General features: G+C 40.4%; 1 protein-coding gene across 7 annotated transcripts in view; it reads right to left on the bottom strand.

The window, feature by feature from the left end:
• The window catches only part of ubr5 (ubiquitin protein ligase E3 component n-recognin 5), a 150,465-nt gene extending 135,117 nt beyond the window's left edge, over positions 1–15,348 (bottom strand). For all 7 annotated transcript variants that reach the window (XM_078540007.1, XM_078540008.1, XM_078540012.1 and 4 more), the window contains exons 1-2: positions 15,002–15,348; positions 3,774–3,818 (exon numbers count right to left, since the gene is read on the bottom strand). In XM_078540007.1, the coding sequence (XP_078396133.1) occupies positions 3,774–3,818; positions 15,002–15,063 (107 nt within the window). In that variant the 5' untranslated portion in view covers positions 15,064–15,348. The remainder of the gene's footprint in view (positions 1–3,773; positions 3,819–15,001) is intronic.
• Between the last annotated feature and the right edge of the window lie 3,612 nt (positions 15,349–18,960).

Here is an 18,960-nt window from a genome sequence, read left to right as displayed (position 1 = left end):
TAGATTCAAAGCCAAAATTGAAACTTTGAAGTTCCTACTGCAGCATCATCCTGGGCAAGACTCCAAAGCTTTTAAACAGAGAAACTTCACTGCAGTCCTAATTACAAGCTATGATTTACCATCTGTGCAGATTGTCATGTGTACACAAATCAACGTCAATATCTGCTGTCATTAACACTTTTGTAACTCATTTCCTGCTTGACAAACCTAATTGTGCACAATGCTCATCTACCAAGCTCTGCAAATGTAACTGGAATACCATGTCTCACACAATTCACAGAGGATGAAGCACAAATCTCATGAAATAAAGTCAATCATAATCTCCACAAAGGTTTTATGCAAGTTGCCACCTTCCATTGCTTTTGTGCACAAATTTGACTCAGCAATGGTAACAAAACTCAGGTTTTCACTTTACATTATGTCACAGAGCAAGCATTTACTACAACAGAAGAGACTGATTGAATATACTTGGAAATTGACTGCACTCTGAACTTCACTACCTTGGTGCTCATTTACTAAAGGAATACAGCAGAAAGCCAATGAGTCGGGCTGGAGCACTGAACCTGACCCACCCGAGCCTGACAAGCAAGTGCAGGTTATGCTGCAGCTACAGGTTTAAATGTTCTGGTCAGAATTCTGTATCAAATTCTGGAAGTCAATAACACCATGGCTGATCTTCCTGTTATCATATATACTATAATTTAGCTTCAAGTTTATTTTACTTGTAGCAGATGGGATGCTTGTTCATGCTGTATGAGTATACCCCAAGCTGACAATGCACAAGACAAACAGAATGAAACAAATTCCAATTTTTGCAAACAATGCACAGACTACTCCCAAAACTGATGCAACAGTAAGCAGCATAAACTCCTGCCCAGTTGAGGAAATGCGGCCTAACCAATGTGTAGTATAATGAAAATATAGGTAGATTCTCAATGGCTTTTCACGTAACAAGAAGCATCTAGTTATAGCAATTGTCTCTGTTAATTACATAGCATTCACAGCACAATGACTTTATTTTCAAATACATACATACATACAAATAATCTTAAATAAACTTAATTTTTAAATCACTGGATTTCCAAATTTCAGAGACAGGCCAAATATGTATTGTGATTGATATTCTAACTTCCACCCTACATCTTTTAGTAATATTGCTGGATTCAGTTGTAGTCCAAGGTGCCAACTTTAAAGATGGTGTAGTGGGAAAACACTTCATTCTTCATGGGTTAAAATTAGCAAATGCCTGACACAGCTGGTCCCACCTCTCTTTACCACAACTTGACTGACAAACTACAGGTAAGCCCATTGCATCTATCAGTATCATGTTAGCCAGTAAACAGACAAATGCATACACAATGATGCAGACAGCTCTGATCACTTGCTACACCACTTGAGAATTTTGGCCACACTTGTAAGGAGGAGCATTTGTAGGAGCTTATCTCACACTCAAAATATCCCAACGCACTTCACACCTATAAATTACTGTTGGAGTGAAGTCCCTTATGGAGTCAAATGACAACCTCCCAGAGCAATGGCTCCACAAAAACTAAATGAGATTAATTAATTAAATCTCTTTTTAATAATGGTATCAAGTGAGACAGGAATATTGCACATGATACCAGGAGAGTTCCCCTTCTCTGAATAGTGCCATAGGATCTTTTACATCTACGTAAACAGACAGGTGTTCCTCTGGTTTAATGATAGTACCAGCAACAATGCAGCACTCCCTCAATACTGAACTCAGTGTCAACTTAGACTGCATATGCCAGACCTTCAGGGTTTCTTAAACCCACAACCTTGAAACTCCGAGCTAAGAATGCCGACTGAGTGAAGCTGGTACTGGGCCAAAGCAGAGTTGGTAAGACTGTGGGGTGAGATCAGAGGTCGAAGAAAGCCACCAGTGGAGAAAACACAATGGCATGGTTTTACAGTTTCTTCGGCCAACCTTGTTATGATAAACTACAAATACTAAATACATTGTATCTTTTAATTAAAACTGATTAAAATTAAGGGAATTTCCATAGCTAACGTTAAGACAAATGTAAAAGGTTTTAGGTAAGCCAATTAAGTATTGCTGAAAAAAAAATTTTTGTTGAAGCTTTTCATCTTGCACTTATCAAAGCAGTCACAAGATCAGTTCCACACACTATAAAATTGGCCTCTTAGCAACCTCGTAAATAGGGCTCAAGCCATTTGCTCACCATGCAAGTTTGATACCGAAATAGGGTGCAAAGAAAGACATCTGCAAGATAACGGCTACTCTGATCAGGTCATTTCGCCTATATCACGCATAAAGCCATCACTTTCAAACCTGAAAAGTGCCCAGTCTACCTCAGATTACCCTGGAAGGGCAAGGTATCTCAAAAATTTGAGCAACTGATAAAGCTAGCTGTTTCATACTGTTACTATGCAATAGCAAAACGAGTGGTATTCGCCAGTAACAGGATGCTGTCATCAAGCCAAAAAGATGCTCTGCCTATCTCCCAAATGAGTAATGCGGTGTATGAATTTCAACGCCACTGTGAAGCTAGGTACGTAGGCCATATATCCCAAAGACTGGCAGATCATATCAAACAGCATGTCCCTTCCACTGTTCACAACGGGCAAGGTACAAACCGTATCCAACCAGCCCGTGTTTGTAAAACTCAAAAACAGCGTCCAACATTAGATGCGATTCCACAATTAGACAACATCTGCTAAATAATCCTCAGTGTGCTAAAAATTATTCTGACAACCAATTTAAAGATTGTCAGTCGGACTCACAGTGTGGCGCATGTGTGTGTACTGGAAGCTACATATATTAATACACAGGGCCCTGTTCTTTGCAGACAGAAAAAGAGCATGTACATACATTGTGTCTGTTTTAGCTAAACAAAGTAGGTGATAGCCATTCACTGGTTCATTCCTCATGGCATTGCCTTGACCAAAGGCAATTTAATTGGTTTAAATTTCAAACAATGCTTGGCAGTTAACTGTCAGTCACCATTAACTTGTGCATTCTCCATAGCAACACCTCTACCAGTCAGAGTCCACCTGCCAACCAATTAGCACTCTCTTCTCATATAGCATAAAGTTGTTGCTTCCCCTGACATTGGTATTCTTATGATTGTCCTGATGAGTGTAAGATGAAAAGCTTTGAAAAAGTGTCTTTTTTCAGCAATACTCAAGTTCTGTGCTACCAAATGACTACATGCAAACCAATTAAATTTGTCAACTCAGTATAGAAAATTTACTACAGCACAATGTAATCAGTATTATTGAGACACCATTAAGGCATTCAGTCACTGGGAAATAATCTAAACGCAAAGAGGGTTGCCAAATCCAGTTCAGTTTACAGAAGCCACAGATATAAAACATACATGACATTCAAGTGTCAGCATATAGGAATAAATCCAGAGTTAGCAACTTTCTTACTGCATCACCCTATTCCAGAGTACAGATACCCTGTGTATAACAGATCTCTGTATGTGGAATAAAAAGCAAAGTGCAATTCCTACCTAAAGTTCCAACATTTAGTGCACAAACTAAAGTAATCCTAGGCACTGAACTATTTAGACTTCATATTAACATTTCAAAAGACAATTTTATATCTTTCAGTCTGTAAAAGTGCACTCAATGACATTTAATTCTACAAACCTAACATAAAACAGGTGTTTAAGGTTTGGCCAGGCTAAAATTAGCCAGTGAGGCAAAAACATTTAAACCTCCAGATCACAAGCAGAACTGAATACAGTAACAAAATAAAAATAGAAGTTAAATATTCACAATACCTGCTAAGATTGAATTTGTTGAGCTTTTCCGATACTTCCCGTAATCTGAAAAGAGATAAGTCTAGTTGAAACAATGCAACAGTAAAATTTACCCATCATCCTTCTCTAATTAACAAGGATATGTCATACAACTCCAACTTCATGTATTACGATACTGATGCTGAACTATATGCCGTTTACATGCACAGAAGGTTAAACTATGGAGAATTTCTACACTTCACAAATTCTAATCACAAAATACTAAACAATTTTTCTCAACTATAATTTTGTTACCATTCTAACGACATTGCAGAGTATTTAAATAATTTGCCTTCTGCTTTTTGAAGGTGGAACCACACAAGGTTAGACACCATATAAAATACTTTAATTTCACAAAAAAATAAAGTTTGGTTACCTTCAGTGTAGTACTGTTTTATAAACCCATCCATAGCTGGAAATATTGCTTAATTTTAAAGTTGTGATGCCTCATTAATTTGAGAAAATCAGTGTTAGTGTGGTACAAAATAAATCAGCATTACATGTAGAGTGCTCATATTTACACCTGGATTGTCTTAGGACAAGATAATCTCTGTACTTTGTCATTTACCTTTGCAAATGTCATTAAAACTCTGGTGTAGCCTCTTACCAGTACTGTGAACCTATCTGTAAGCCAAATATCATTACATATTTGGAGCTCATTCTAATTTTTCCCTGTCAGCTTACAAAATTGTATGAGGGGAAGCTGCTCCATGTAGGATATAAGCTGCCTGACCCTCAGTACCATTCCCAAAAAAGACAACTTTATAAAAATTTTTCAGCTGGCACATGCTGCAACTTTACAGGTCCTACTCCTTACTGCTGCCCATATTATTCCCTTTTCAAAATAAACCCCAAGCTCTTTACTCCTCTGTCCTTCTAAAACGTCATCCTCTGTGACCGGGACTATGCTGCACTATCCGCACCCCCACCCACCCACCCCTTCTTAACCTGTCAAGCTGCACTGTTAACCACACACTATCCTCTCTGTGGCCCAGCTGAATGGGACTGCACTTGCCTGGTTCCACTCTTAATAGCCTACAATGTGTTCGCTTCCCACCCAATTACCTCTGGAGCCCCCAAGGATCTAACCTTGGACCTCATTCCCTCATATATTTCTCATCTACATGCTACCCTTGGGTAACATCATCTGAATCGCAATGTTAGTTCTCACATGTACACTGGTGACACCCAGGTCTATTGTCAAACTGCTCATCTGACATTCAGTCCTGTACGAGCCAAAAGTTTCTCCAGTTAAACATTAAGGCGGCTGAAGCCATTGTCTTCAATCCGTGCCATAAACTCTATTCCCTCACCACTGATACTACACACTCTAGCCACTGTCTCAGGCTGAATCGGATCGTTCACAACTTCTGCATCCTATGTTGAACTTCCAACCCCATATCCTTTCCATCACAAAGACCACCTATTTTCAACTCTGCAATAATCACCTGTCACCACTTCAGCTGTTGTTAAAACTCACATCCATGCTTTTGCTACCTCCAGTTGACTATTCTAATGCTTTACTGGCCAGTCTCCTACTTTCCATAGTGATCCTCATCCAGGGGATCCATATCCTCGCAGCTCTCAATCCCAATTATCTACTACCTGTGCTCGCTCGCTGCACTGGTTGCAAGACCTGCAACAACAATTTTAAAACTGCGTCTAAACTTCTCCATGGTTTCTCTCCTGCCCATTTCTAACCTCCTCCAGCCCTACAACTCTCAAAGAATTCTATGTTTCTCCAACTCTGGCTTCTTGTGCATTCCTGTATTTCTGTTGCCCCACCACTGTCAGCTGTATCTGCAGTCGCCTGGGCCCCAAGCTTCTTTGCCTCCCCACTCCTTTAAGGCACTGCTTAAAACTGTTTTACCTGTCCTAATGTCTTGTTTGGCTCATATAAACATACGAATTAGGAGCAGTGGGCCACTCGACCTCTTGAGCCTGCTCTGTCATTCGATAAGGTCATGGCTGATCTAAATACAACCTCAACCCCACATTCCTGCCTACTCCCAATAACCTTTCACCCCCTTGTTAATCAAGAATCTACCTAGCTCTGCCTTAAAAATATTCAAAGACTCTACTTCCACCATCTTCTGAGGAACAGAGTTCCAAAGACTCACTACCCTCAGAAAAAAATTCTCATCTGTCTTAAATGAGCGACCTCTTATTTTTAAACAGTGACCCCTGGTTCTAGATTCTTCCACAAAATGAAGAATCCTCTCCACATCCACCCTTTCAAGACTTCTCAGGGTCTTATATGTTTCAATCAAGTCGACTCATACTCTTCTAAGTTCCAGTGGATAGAAGTCTAGCCTGTCCAGCCTTTCCTCATAAGCCAACGCACCCATTCCTGGTATTAGTCTAGTAAACCTTCACTTAACTGCTTCTAATGCATTTACATCTTCCTTTAAATAAGGAGACCAGTGCTGTACACAGTATTCCAAATGTGATCTCACCAGTGCCCTTTATAACTGAAGCATGACCTCCCTACTTTTGTAAACAATTCCCCTCGCAATAAATGATAACATTCTATTAGCTTTCCTAATTGCCTGCTGCACATGCACACTAACCTTTTCTGATTCATGCATTAGGACACCCAGGTCCCTCTGAATCTCAGAGTTCTGCAATCTCTCATTTAGACAATAATATTCCTTTTTATTCTTCCTGCCAAAATGAACGGTTTCACATTTGCCCACATTAAACTACAAGTGGCTCAGTGCCAATTTTTGTCCAATTAAGTTCCTGTAAAGTGCCTTGGGACGTTTAAGTACATTAAAAGGTGCTATATAAATGCAAGTTATTGTTACTGAGTCCAGTGAAAAACACCCATTTTAAAACTGTCAAATTTAAATTGGGCTTTTCTGTATTGAATCACATCTGCAAACACCCCCCTCAACAATGACCACAAATATATTTTAGAAGCACTTCACCTCAAAATAAATTAGTGACAAAAACAAGTTGTATACAGTGAGCAGATGGCATATTGTAAGCATAGCCACACATGTGGCTGAAACATTACTGTTCTGATACTGTACTTATTATTACTTTAATTTCAAGTCTTTCTTCAGCTGAGAATCTGGATTGCACATTCTCTTCAAAACTAATACCATTCTATTTGCTAATAGGTTTGTAACCTCCACCATTAATACTCCACCTCTAAGCCCCCACAGTTACTCAGCCAAGAGCAAACATGATTTTGTTAAGGAGAGCACGAGTCTTGAATACAAAGAACCTGGAAATCTATTCAAGTCTGGACTTTGAATGGAAGGTCAAGACTATTATAGTTACCAACCCCTTTCAAATGGTCCTATTTTATCTGTTCCTACAATTAGTGTATACCAACTTATAAAACTAAATGATTACATTGCTTTGTGATTAGAAATATAATACAATTGAAGTCTTATTCATTGAGATCAGCTGCTGAACAAAGGTTTTCAAGATTCTTATACTAACCAGTTTTCATCTGTCATTTTTTTCATACCCTGCCCATTTCCCTGATAATTAGGTCTCCTGAATTTTAGTACTCCACGAAGATTTGATGCCAAATAATTTTGCAGGTCTCAAACTTGGCACAATATCTCTCTCAATGGAGAAGTACAAGTGTCCACATTCTATTGACAAAGACACAAACTTCCAAGAATAGCCAATTGCAATTACCAACTCAAAATCACAGAAGTCCTAAAAAGTTATCAAAATACATTGCAAACCAAAACACAAACACTGCAGATGTGAAAATTTAAAATAAAAAAAGGCTGGAAACACTTAGCAGAGTATCTGCGAAAAGAAGCTACAAGTCAACATTTCAGACTCTGCCGCCTGTCATCATCTAAAGGAAAATGTCTGAAACATTACCTTGCCGCTTCTCTCCATAGATCTGTACCTGACATGTTAAGTGTTTCCAGCATTTTGTTGTTTTTATGCTGCATTTAACATCCACTATTTTATCTGATTGGGAATAAAACTAACTGAAACGATAGCAAAATTAACTCAGAAAAAAATAACTAAGCACGCTTGAAGACCAAATAATTCAAAAAGGTATAGTGATGTTGCATCCACGAACCCAGGGTCAACCAAATACGTCATTAATTGTAAAGCGCTTTGGAAGATTCTGAGTGACAGCACCAATAACAGCATCAAGTGGTTTGCTCTGGCCATATTGTGCAGCCAATTTTTCTGGCTTTGAAATTCCTACAATTTACTAAGTGCATTACTTACAATGTGCAAAGTACCTGAGCACTGTGTTTTTACTTTACTTGAATTCCAATTGTTAACTCAAAGTAACCAACAAAAAGATGCAGGAATTGCCTCCTCAGCATTTCTACTGCAATGAAAAATTAAAATTAGCAAAGTGCTCATGTGTCAATCAGTAGAAATGCAATTCTCAACACAAATACATTTAATAATATTCAGCCCATGTGATAAAGGACTAGACATCCAAGGAACATTCTCTAGAATGAATTAAGTAACTATGAGAGATCAAATTTACAACTTCTTTGCTGAAGTAAGAGAAAATGTGGGTAATTTACCACATACCGAAGCCAGTTAGCACCAAGTATTGAAGGGAATTGACACAAGCCAGTTAGCACGCCATTTTTATTCCTCAATAAACAGCTTTCACTAGGCAGTGATCATATGTGCAAACGTCAGAACTGGAAAACTATGTAATTCTCAGAAATATGACTTAAATGTTTGTATGCAAATCTGAGTGCAGTCAAGTCATACTAGGCTTTGTGCATGACAATTTAGTCATAATTAACTGAACTATGGTTTATCAAAATTGATTTTACTTATGTAAAAATTTAGTCTAGTATAAGTTCCTAACTGTAGTTTCCTCATTTAACTAGTCCAATGCAAAGTCTCTGATCTAGCAGGGAAGAAGAAGAATATAAATAATCCCGCCACATAAAAAGCTTGCAGTTAGTTGACTTGCAGTTAAGTGCACCACTGTTCCATTATGTGCTTCTTGTACTCCTCTGGCCAACAAACATCCCAAAAAGTAAATATAGAGCATGCCCCAACCATTTTGATGAAAACTTGTTTTCTCTGGAACAACTACTGCCAAGCAGAATTACCTTAATCTGTGAATCAGGGACCCAAAGCAAACCACTGCACAAACTGTGACACTTTCTAAAACATTAGTACCAGTAACTTCATAATCCACTTAGCATAAAAGCAAAACCCTAACAGGATGCAATTAAAAGAAATGTTCTGCCTTTGAGCCCACTCAGAACTCCAATGCAACTCTGACATCATACCTGTCAAGGTTCTTGCTGCACTATTTAAGATAACCTGAGCAAAGCAAATAAAATTGTTAAATTTACAATGCTCTATAAAGAGGTCCCATTGTCATTTATGGCACCAGAAAGTACAAGTTGTAAATACATGACAAGCATTACCCTATGGGGACAGGAAAAGCAAAAGAAGCTGTCTAGATGCAACACTCAGTTTCTGAGTAGTAACTTGTTTGGCCAATATGTCTGGAGGTATATCAGGAGCAAATAGAACAATGCAATTTAACAAATATAAAGAAGTACTAATTTTCTCCTCACGTATTACTAAAGTGATAAAGCACCATATAGAAGACTTGCCAGCAAGTCAAAGCCCATGGAATAAAAAAAGTGGCAGCATGGATACGAGGTTGGCTGAGTGACAGGAAACAGACTGGTGATGAACTGTTATTTTTTTGGACTGGAGGAACACAGTGGGGTTCTCAGGGGTTGATACTATGACCACTGCTTTTCTGGATCTATATTAAATGACTGAGGCTTGGGTGTACAGGGCGCAATTTCAAATTTTTCACATGCTAAACTTGTAAATATTTGAACTGTGGAGGATAGTGATAGTGATTGAATTCAAGAGTCAGGCTGGTGAAATAAGCAGACAAAATGTAGAGACCTGAGGTATATGTACACAAATCGCTGAAGGTGACAGGGCAGGTTGAGAAAGTGGTTAAAAAGGTATACAGGATCCTTGGTTTTATAAAATGGAGAGAGAGTACAAAAGCAAGGAAGTTATGACAAAACTTCATAAAATACTTGTTTGGCCTCAACTGGAGGATTGTATCCAATTCAAGGTGCCACACTTTAGTTAGGACATGAAGGTTTAAGTGAGAGTGCAGCAAAGATTTAGAAGAATGGTTCCAGGGATGAGGGACTTCAGTTATATTGGCAGATTGGCAAAGCAGTGGTTGTTCTCCTCAGAGAAGCTTGAGAGGAGATTTGATAGAGGTGTTCAAAATCATCACAAGTTAGAGAGAAATTGTTCCCTTTAGCGGAAGGTTCAAGAACCAGAGGATGCCAATTTAAGGAGACTGGCAAAAGAAACAAGGTGACATGAGGATGACTTTTTTTAACCAGGAGAGTAATTAGTATCTGGAATGCACTGCCTGAGAGTGTGGCAGATTCAATCATGGCTCTCAAAAAGGAGCTGGATAAGCAGCTGAAGAAAGAAAATTTGCAGGGCAATGGCAAAAGGGCAACGGAGTGGACTAGCTGAGTTGCTCTTGCAGAGAGTTGGAAACGGAAATGAGATCACAAGTCAAATGTCCTTCTTCAGTGCTGTAGCTATTCAATGAAGCGACATTGCATCCTATGTTCCATTAATATTTCCCTACATTACATAAATCAGCCTATAATTTGTCCCTAAGATTTGCTGCAGCGTCATCATTCAGGTCTTTATGGATGGAGCACAAACCTGCTGATGCAACATAAGCAGCATGAATTTTACTAGTAGGTACAAAAATTCATATGCTTGCAGTAAATCAAACTGTGTGTAATTGTCAGTGGACACAAAAATGAAATACTGGTGCCTTAATCTGCTAGATTTTCACATAGTTGAGATAAGGTTAGCAAAACCTATGATTCTTTGGGACAGAAGCATCAAGCAGTGACCAGGCAGCTCAAAGAAATGCGCTGGGTGGAAAGGGGGGTTGGAGGAGGGGGGGGGGGAAAATCAGATAAGCCACCCACCCAATGGTTCATCACCAGGCTAGCCAGCAGCACCAGAAGCAAAACAACTTCAGAATGTGTGGGGTATGGGGAGAATTAGTAATCAAAAGATTGAGCAGGATGATTTTTTTTTGCCCTTTTACAAATAGATGGTCTACTTTCGCCCATATAATAAATTGCAAACAATGCGCATTACCGGTACTTTCTGAAGAAAAAAGCCAAATGCCTAAAAATATTTTGCACAATTCACTGACATAACTTCAGCTGGATCACTTACAAATGTAAACTCATTATAAATTTAATCTACTACATCCAACTGGAATTACACCATTTTGAAATACTATTATCAAATTCAGCAAATGATCAAGAGCAACCAAATCTGTCAATGAAATTCCTGCTATCAATGTTTTAACGTCACAACAAGAATCTTAACTTCTGGGAATCAAGGGATATGGGTACAGTTGAAAAAGTGCCGCAAGGGAGATCAGTCATAATCGTAATGAATATAGTGGAGCAGGATCGAGGGGCCATATGGTCTAAACTTGCTTCTACTTCTTACGTGGCAATCTTGGACAACAGAGTCTGTCAAACCAGACCCAAGTGACTCGTCAAAATGCATATATTGTCTATTTTAATCAGATTAGCAAATTGAGCCAATCAGCATATCAAATATTCAAATTTCCCCAATTAAAGTATTTAATATGATACCTGTTTGCATTCACTATGTCAACACTACTTACAAGTACCACTGGTCAGCGAAAAGGTGAACTCAAGGAAAGTAAACACAACCACTCCATTTTGTCTTAGAGCAAGGATGTAAGTGCATTAGCTACAGTCAAATTTCTGTTTTTGTTGATAAAATTACCTATTTAATACAGCTTTAGATTCCAGTTGGAATAATACAATTTCAACAGGGTATGAAATTCCAACTGGTAAACTTTAATTGCACAAGTGACTAACAGATTCTTGTCATTAGTGGAGAAAGGGTAAAAACAAGAGAAAAAAATTGCTGGAACCACAAGTTAAATGTTTGGATTTTTGATAGCAGTAATTTGTTATAAAGAGCAATCTTATCTTCCTAACAAAACACCACATTGGAAAACAGCAAGCACTAAGCAGTAAAAGAAATTTGACTGACAGCATGTTAGAGAGGTGCGTTTTCAGCAGACTGTCAAGGTAGAGAGGAGAACAGTAGAAATGTAGAACAAGTACAGGGCATGGCAGCTAAATGCTTCTTTCACCAATAGGAAAGAGCACAGGGGATGAAGGGGCAGGTGCTGCAGAATCTATTGCTGATGCTTTTCAGAGACAATGTGCAGCAAGTCCACGGAGATTTCAGAGAGATAAATTTTGAGGGAGATTCCAAAGAGATGAATTTTGAGGGTGACAGCCTAATGGACAGGTTGTCACTGGTATGGCCTGGAAACACGTGGACTTGATATAAAGGACAGGATATTAATCATGGAATTTGAATGACTTGGGAGCTTGTGTAGACTGCAGCTCAATCAAGGAGAGCATTTGAAAAACTTGAGTCTTGATTTGATAAAGAAAAAAGATGTAGGCTTCAGCTGACCAGTAATGCTTCAGAGATAAGTAGCCCTGGATCACATGTGTTTGAAGCTCAGCTTTGGACACCAGAGTTATGAAGCTCTGGGTTCAATCTGAGTGACAGGCCCCAGAAGGAAAGGGAATTTCAAAGACACAAACTGAACAGTATGGCTTTAGCAATGAAGCAAAATTCTGACTCATCCTGAGCTTGATGTCAGGTAAGTAGGGAGAAAGAATGGCAACAAAAGAATCTGGAGTGAAGACAAATAAGTAGCATTGGGAATTTTCAGCATACATCTGGAAATTCCCTCATGTTTGGAATGACCTCCACAGTCAGATACTGCATCTTAACAATACTGGGCCACAATTTGGGGCAGACCAAGGATGGCTATATTCAAGTCAGAGATGCCACCACTGGGGTATTAAAACAGATGTTTCTATCTTAAGTACAAACTAAAGTACACATCTAACTGAACTGCATAAAATGACTTGTTTTTTTAACCAGGCCACAGATTTAAAATAATTGGAAAAGGAAGCAAAAGCGACACGAGAAAAACATTTTCGTGTAGCAAGTGCTTAAGGTCTGGAATGCACTGCCTAAGTGTGTGCTGGAGGCAGGTTCAATCAAAGCACTCAAGAGGGAATTAGACTGTTATCCAAAAGGAAGAATGCACAGGGTTATGGGGAGAAGGTGAGGGAATGGCATTGTGTGAAATGCTCATTCAGAGAGCCAGTGCAGACACGATAGGCCAAATGGCCTCCTTCTGTGCTGTGACAATTCTGTGAAGAACATGTAATTCATTAATTTTAGACTTCAGTGTGGTTGTCCTGCTACTGCCACATAAGGTCAAATTTTCCAAAGGATATAATTTGACTTCACTGCAGTTTAGGAAAATTTGATATTGACTCAGTAAAATTAGCTAATTCTGTATTATTTTATGTTACATAAAACAAGTGTCTTGTTAATTGGGCTGCATGATGAAAACATATTACAACACCCATGAATGATCATTAGTCTTCATTTTCTCAATCCAAGTAATTTTGCAACATGTTAAAATCTGCCGAGATTTTTACACCAAAATCACAACTGCCCTCTATCTTGGATTGTACAATAGTAAAGAGTTCCATTTTCTCCCCGATCCCTTTTCCTCAGAAGGGCTCCCTTACTTTGCTAAGTGCAGTTGTTCATTTGATAGCAAGTCAGTTAACGATACAAGGCTATTACTGCATAGAATAAATAGAAAACCCTCAACTGATTTTCACCCTCTCTCCAAAGCTATAAGCACCAAGGCAGATTGTGGTCTAATGAGTTGAACTTTTCTTTTGAGGCAAAAGCCTTATTCATAACCAAACTAACCAAAGAAATGTTACAGCTTTAGAGCCTACTTCCTTCATTAAGGATTCTAAACAGATCTGGTATCCAGGAAGGAAACATTTTAAATGCTGTTGGTTAAAGATTTTTAGAAATATTTTTGAACTGTATTTTAGTTCAAGAATCTGTGTTCTTAACCCAAGATGCTGCTAAAAGGACATGAATGTTAAAGCTAAATCAAATTTAAAATAAAATATTTATTGTATTACAAAAATCATGCTGAACACTCGAGACTAGCTCAAACGCCCACAATTTTTGACGTTTATAAAATGCATGTTATTCACCCTAAATGTATCTTGAACGTACAGAGGTCAATCCAGACACCCCAAGTTCATTCTGTGTACAAGATCGAGTGATGCATTAAAGGCATCAACTAATTTTACAAGGCGCAGATGGCAAATATTAGGTACACTACAGTATTGACATAGCCAGATTAACAGTTCCCCAAGAAACATACAATTTATGTTCTTAAAACAAACGGGAAGAGATTTTAAATTCCTTCCCTTCTGCACGCTATCGAGATATCACACGTCAAGAGCTGGCAGTGAAAAATCTGCCTCTATTAATGGGATGAATGCAGCCGATGATCAATATGGAAAAGCGTGTTTTACCGGCTCAATAACTAACCATGGGGAGGGAGGCGGGGGGGGGGGGGGGGGGGGTGGAGGGAGTAGGGCAACAATCGCGCTGCAAATGACGCATCGGCCAACATAGCCCGTTTCTCACCGTGGCCAATCTGCCTTAGCTCCCAAAATTTTCTACACGAGCATGTGCTCCGCGCTTTTATTTCCGAACAAAAATATTTCACGAAAGCACCGAGCCCCCCTTTTTCCCCTGGCATGCGGGGAGGGGAGTAATGGGAGTAATCGGGCTCGGTGCCGGGTCAGCGCGCTGATCGCGGCTGCGGACCGGTTTGCTTATTTTGAAGGAAAAAAAAATAGCCTTTTGTGCTCCGGGCCCTGTTTAAGTCACTGGGGAGGCAAGTAAGCCTCGTCCTCCCGGAACAATCAGTTCTCCTCATCCCCACCCCCCACCGCCTCTCAAGGGTGGCGAGAGTTTCTCCTCCCTCCTTCCCTCCCTCCATCCATCTTTCTTTCCATCCCCTCCCTTCGCCGCTCGGGAGACGCATTGTCTCGGCAACTTTTCCGCCCAGGCCCCTCCGCGGAAACATCGGCCTTGCTTCCCGACCTCTCCTTTCCTCCTCCTCCTTCCCTCCCTCCCTCCGCTCCACTCCCACCAGCCACCACCCCGGCCTTCCCTCCAAGCCTCGGGCCTAGGCCTCCCATTTGCCGGGGGCCCGCCCGCCTGCCTGCCTGCCCGCCGCCCGCCCGCCGGCCGCTCACCTGTCATTCAGCTGATCCTCGGTGCCCGGTAGCGGGTGAACCACAAAGTGAATGGACGTCATGGTCGGGGCTGGGAAGGGAAGAGCAAAAAGCGGCCGAACCCGCGCCGCGCCAGCACACACACACACACACTCACTCACTCAAAAAAACCAGAGGGGGTAGGGAGGCAATCAAAATAAAGAAACATCTGATTTACAGAGTCAACTCCTTTGATTTCCTCCTTTTTCAAAAAAAAAACAAATTTTCTTTTTCGGGGAATCAGGCGGCTTGCTAGCTATTTTTTTTTTGACACCCGCCGCTTCAGCGAGCAGCCGCCGCCATCTTACTGTTGATGTGCCCACACGATCAAAGCCGCTCGGCGATTGGTCGCGCCCGCACGGCCGGCCGGCGGATGCGACGAGCCCTCCGATTGGCCGGCCCGGCGGGGACAGCGAGACAAAAAGGTATTGGGCGTGGGTCAGGTGACGCATGGCCGGGCACGTGACTGCAGGTCAGCCGGGGGCCATTGTTCGGGGCGGGCACGTGACAGAGGGAGGGCTGAGCAGAGCAGCAGCAAGTTTATCCTGGGCTCTGACCCTCACCTTATATAATACCCCATCTCCAGATTCCCCCTCAGCCTCCCAGCCAACCCAGGTCAACGTCAGTGCCGTGCAAAAACGAACATAGCTACTAAGAATAGTATAGAACAGAAGGGAATTGATCACCTTTTGCAGGGAAAGGCCTCATAACTTGATATAAACTAAAAAAGAAATACAAAGTGCTGGAAAAACTCAGCAGGTCTGGCAGTATCTGTGGAGAGGGAAACAGTTAAATGTTTCAAGTCCAATATGATTCTTCAGAATTCTGCTTCGATTCCAAAGAAGAGGTCTCCAGCATCTGCTGTATTTTGCTTTTATCTCATAACTTCATGGTAGATTTCATACAATCATACAAAACAGAAGGGAGCCATTTAGCCCATTGTGTCTGCTCTTTGAAGAAACTATCCAATTAGTCCAAATCTCCATCTTCACATAGCCCTGCAATTTATTTCCTTATACGTGTACCTTTATGTATATGTCCAATTGCTTTGCAATTTTTCTTTCTTAAGTATACATCCAATTCCCTTTGGTTGTCAACATTTATAAATTTATAAATACATTTATAACAGCCTGCATTTATCTAGCACCTTTAATATAGTAAAAACAAATCAAACTGCTTCACAGACACACAATCAAACAAAATTTGACACCGAACCACAGAAGGAGATAGGAGGACAGGTGACCAAAAGTTTGGTCAATGGGGGTTTTAAGAAATGTTTTGTTGGAGGAGAGAGGGGCAGAGAGGTTTAGGAGGGAAATTCCACAGTTTATGAGCTTGACAGCTGAAGTCACAATCACCAACGGTGGAACAAAAAAACATCAAGGATGTGCAAGAAGCCAGAATTGAAGGAGCACAGAGATCTATCAAGGTAGTAAGGCTGGAGGAGTTTACAGAGATAGGGAGGGGTGAGATCATGAGAAGATTTGATAACAAGAATGAGAAATTTAAATTAAGGCATTGAACCAGAAACCAACGTAGGCCAAAAAGCATAGTGGTAATGGGCGAACAGGATGGGGCAGGCTAGGATACAGGCAACAGAGTTTTGGATGAGCTCAAGCTTACAGAGGGTGTAAGGTGAGAGACCAGCCACGAGAGCATTGGAACTGTGGAGTTCAGGCAACAAAGTCATGGATGAGGGTTTCAGCAGCTGAGGCAGAAGTGAAGCTGGGCAATGTTAAGGAGGTGGGAGTAAAAGATGATGCAGAGGAAATGGAGTCAGAAGCTCAGCTCAGGGTCAAAGGTGCAGAACCAGTCTGGTTCAGCCTCAGTGGCTAGAGAGGGCAACTGAGCCAGTAGTTAGGCAACAGACATTGGTCCTCCCAATCAATATGTAATTGGAGGAAATTTCTGCTGGCCAGGTATTGGATGTCAGACAAGCAGCATAACAAATCAGAAGCAGTAGGGGGATCAAGAGAGCTGGCGGTGAGGTACAAGTGGGAGTTGCCAACATAAATGTAAAACCTGACTTTGTGTGCTCAGGTGGATGTTTCTATAAGGGAGAGCATGTAGATGAGAAATAGGACAAGAACAAGCATAAAGCTGGAATTGCAGAGGAATTGATGCTAGAGTGCAGAGAGAAACAATTGCAAGAGGATAGGAATTGGACGGAAAAGATGTGGTCAATGGTGTCAAACAAACCATGACAGGTCGAGAAGGATCAAGAGGGGTAGTGCACCATGGCACATATGATGTAATTTGTTACTTTGATAAGTACTATTTCAGTACTGTGGAGAAAGTACATATTAAAGATAACAACAGGTACATGGGAGTGAGCTACAATGCTGTAATCTAATGAAGGATTTTATTGCTGTCACGATTTCTTCATTACTATCATCAGATCCCTGGGTTGGGCTGAACTACTTCACTGAGATTTACAGATAAGACTTTCTTTGTGGTAATTATTAATTAAAATTTAGGTGCTCTTAAGTTGCTGGGGTGTACCAGAGTGCTCCATGTTCTTAATAAGTGGTGATTTTTACAAAACACTATTTACATTTTGTCACAAAATGGACAAAACATATTGAAGTGTGGATGAAAAGGAAAACTCAAATGTCAGAAATCTGAAATAAGGAAAAGGTGACCAAGATGTTTGCTTCACTGGCCATATAGCTGTGTACCACGAAGCCTCAATGTCCACATATAAAAGTACTACAGAAAAACAGGTCATTCAGCCCAATCCACACATGTCTCCATTTACCCTTCATATGAACAAGTCTTTGAATCCCATTTAAACGCCCAGTTCCTTTATCTTTTCAACACTTCTTTCTTTATCCACCTATCCAATCTAATCTTGAATGTTGACATTGTTTCTGCCACAACCACTAACCCTGGAACTGAATCCCACAGCCTCACCATTCTCTATGTAAACAGTTTCCCCTGAACTCTGTTCTAAAGCTGCTACATTTAATGTATCTATGGTCCCTCATTCTTGACTCTAACTACCGGAACAGTCTGCTTCTATCTACCTTGTCCCATCCTTTTATAATTAGAAATACTTCGAATGTATTGCCCCATAACTCGCACCGTTGTGTTCAAATTCCTCCATGGCCTTGCCCCTCCCCATTTCTACAATCTAATCCAGCCCTATGACCTTCGAAGAACTCTGCACTCCTCCCTGGCTGGCCTCTTGTGCCCATGTTTCCTTCACCTCATCATTGGTGGCAGTGCCGTAGACCTCTCTCTGCCTCTCCAACTCTCTCTCGTCCTTTAAGACACTCCTTAAAACCTGTCTCTTTGAGCAAACTTTGCTTACCTGTCCTCGCATCACCATAAATAAAATATAAAAGAGAAAATGCTGTAAATACTCAGCTGGTCTGGCAGCATCTGTGGAGAAAAAAACAGAGTTAATGTTTTGAGTCAAATATGACTCTTCTTCGGAACTGAAAACCAATACCACCTTATGGGGATCAGTGTCAAATTTTGTCTGAAAAAACTTCTGTGAAGCACCTTGGAACATTTTGCTACAATAACACTATAAGTACAAGTTATAATTTGAATTAAAAAAAATACTCAATTCATCAAATTTTTATTCATATTTGTCTTTCTTCACGCCAGGCAGCATTCTAATAAATCTGCGACATATCATCCGCTCAAATGGTTCAATATCCTTCCTATACTGTGGAGTCCAACACTGCACATTACTTTAACTGAAATCTTTTAAATGTTTTCTATAGATTCGTCATTACCTCTTAGCTTCTAAATTCTATACATCTGGACATAAAACTTAGATTTAATGACAAAATGATACAGCAAAAGAGGGAGGTCATTCAGCCCCTCGTGCTTGTGCTGGCTCTCTGGAAAGTCTTTTCAATTGGTCTAATCCCCTGCCCTTTCCTCATAGCCCTGCACATTTTTCACCTTCAAATACTTAGCCAATTTCT

The sequence above is a fragment of the Cetorhinus maximus genome, chromosome 4, assembly GCF_964194155.1.
Source record: "Cetorhinus maximus chromosome 4, sCetMax3.hap1.1, whole genome shotgun sequence".
NCBI lineage: Eukaryota > Metazoa > Chordata > Chondrichthyes > Lamniformes > Cetorhinidae > Cetorhinus > Cetorhinus maximus.
This window is presented reverse-complemented; position numbering and strand designations above follow the sequence as displayed.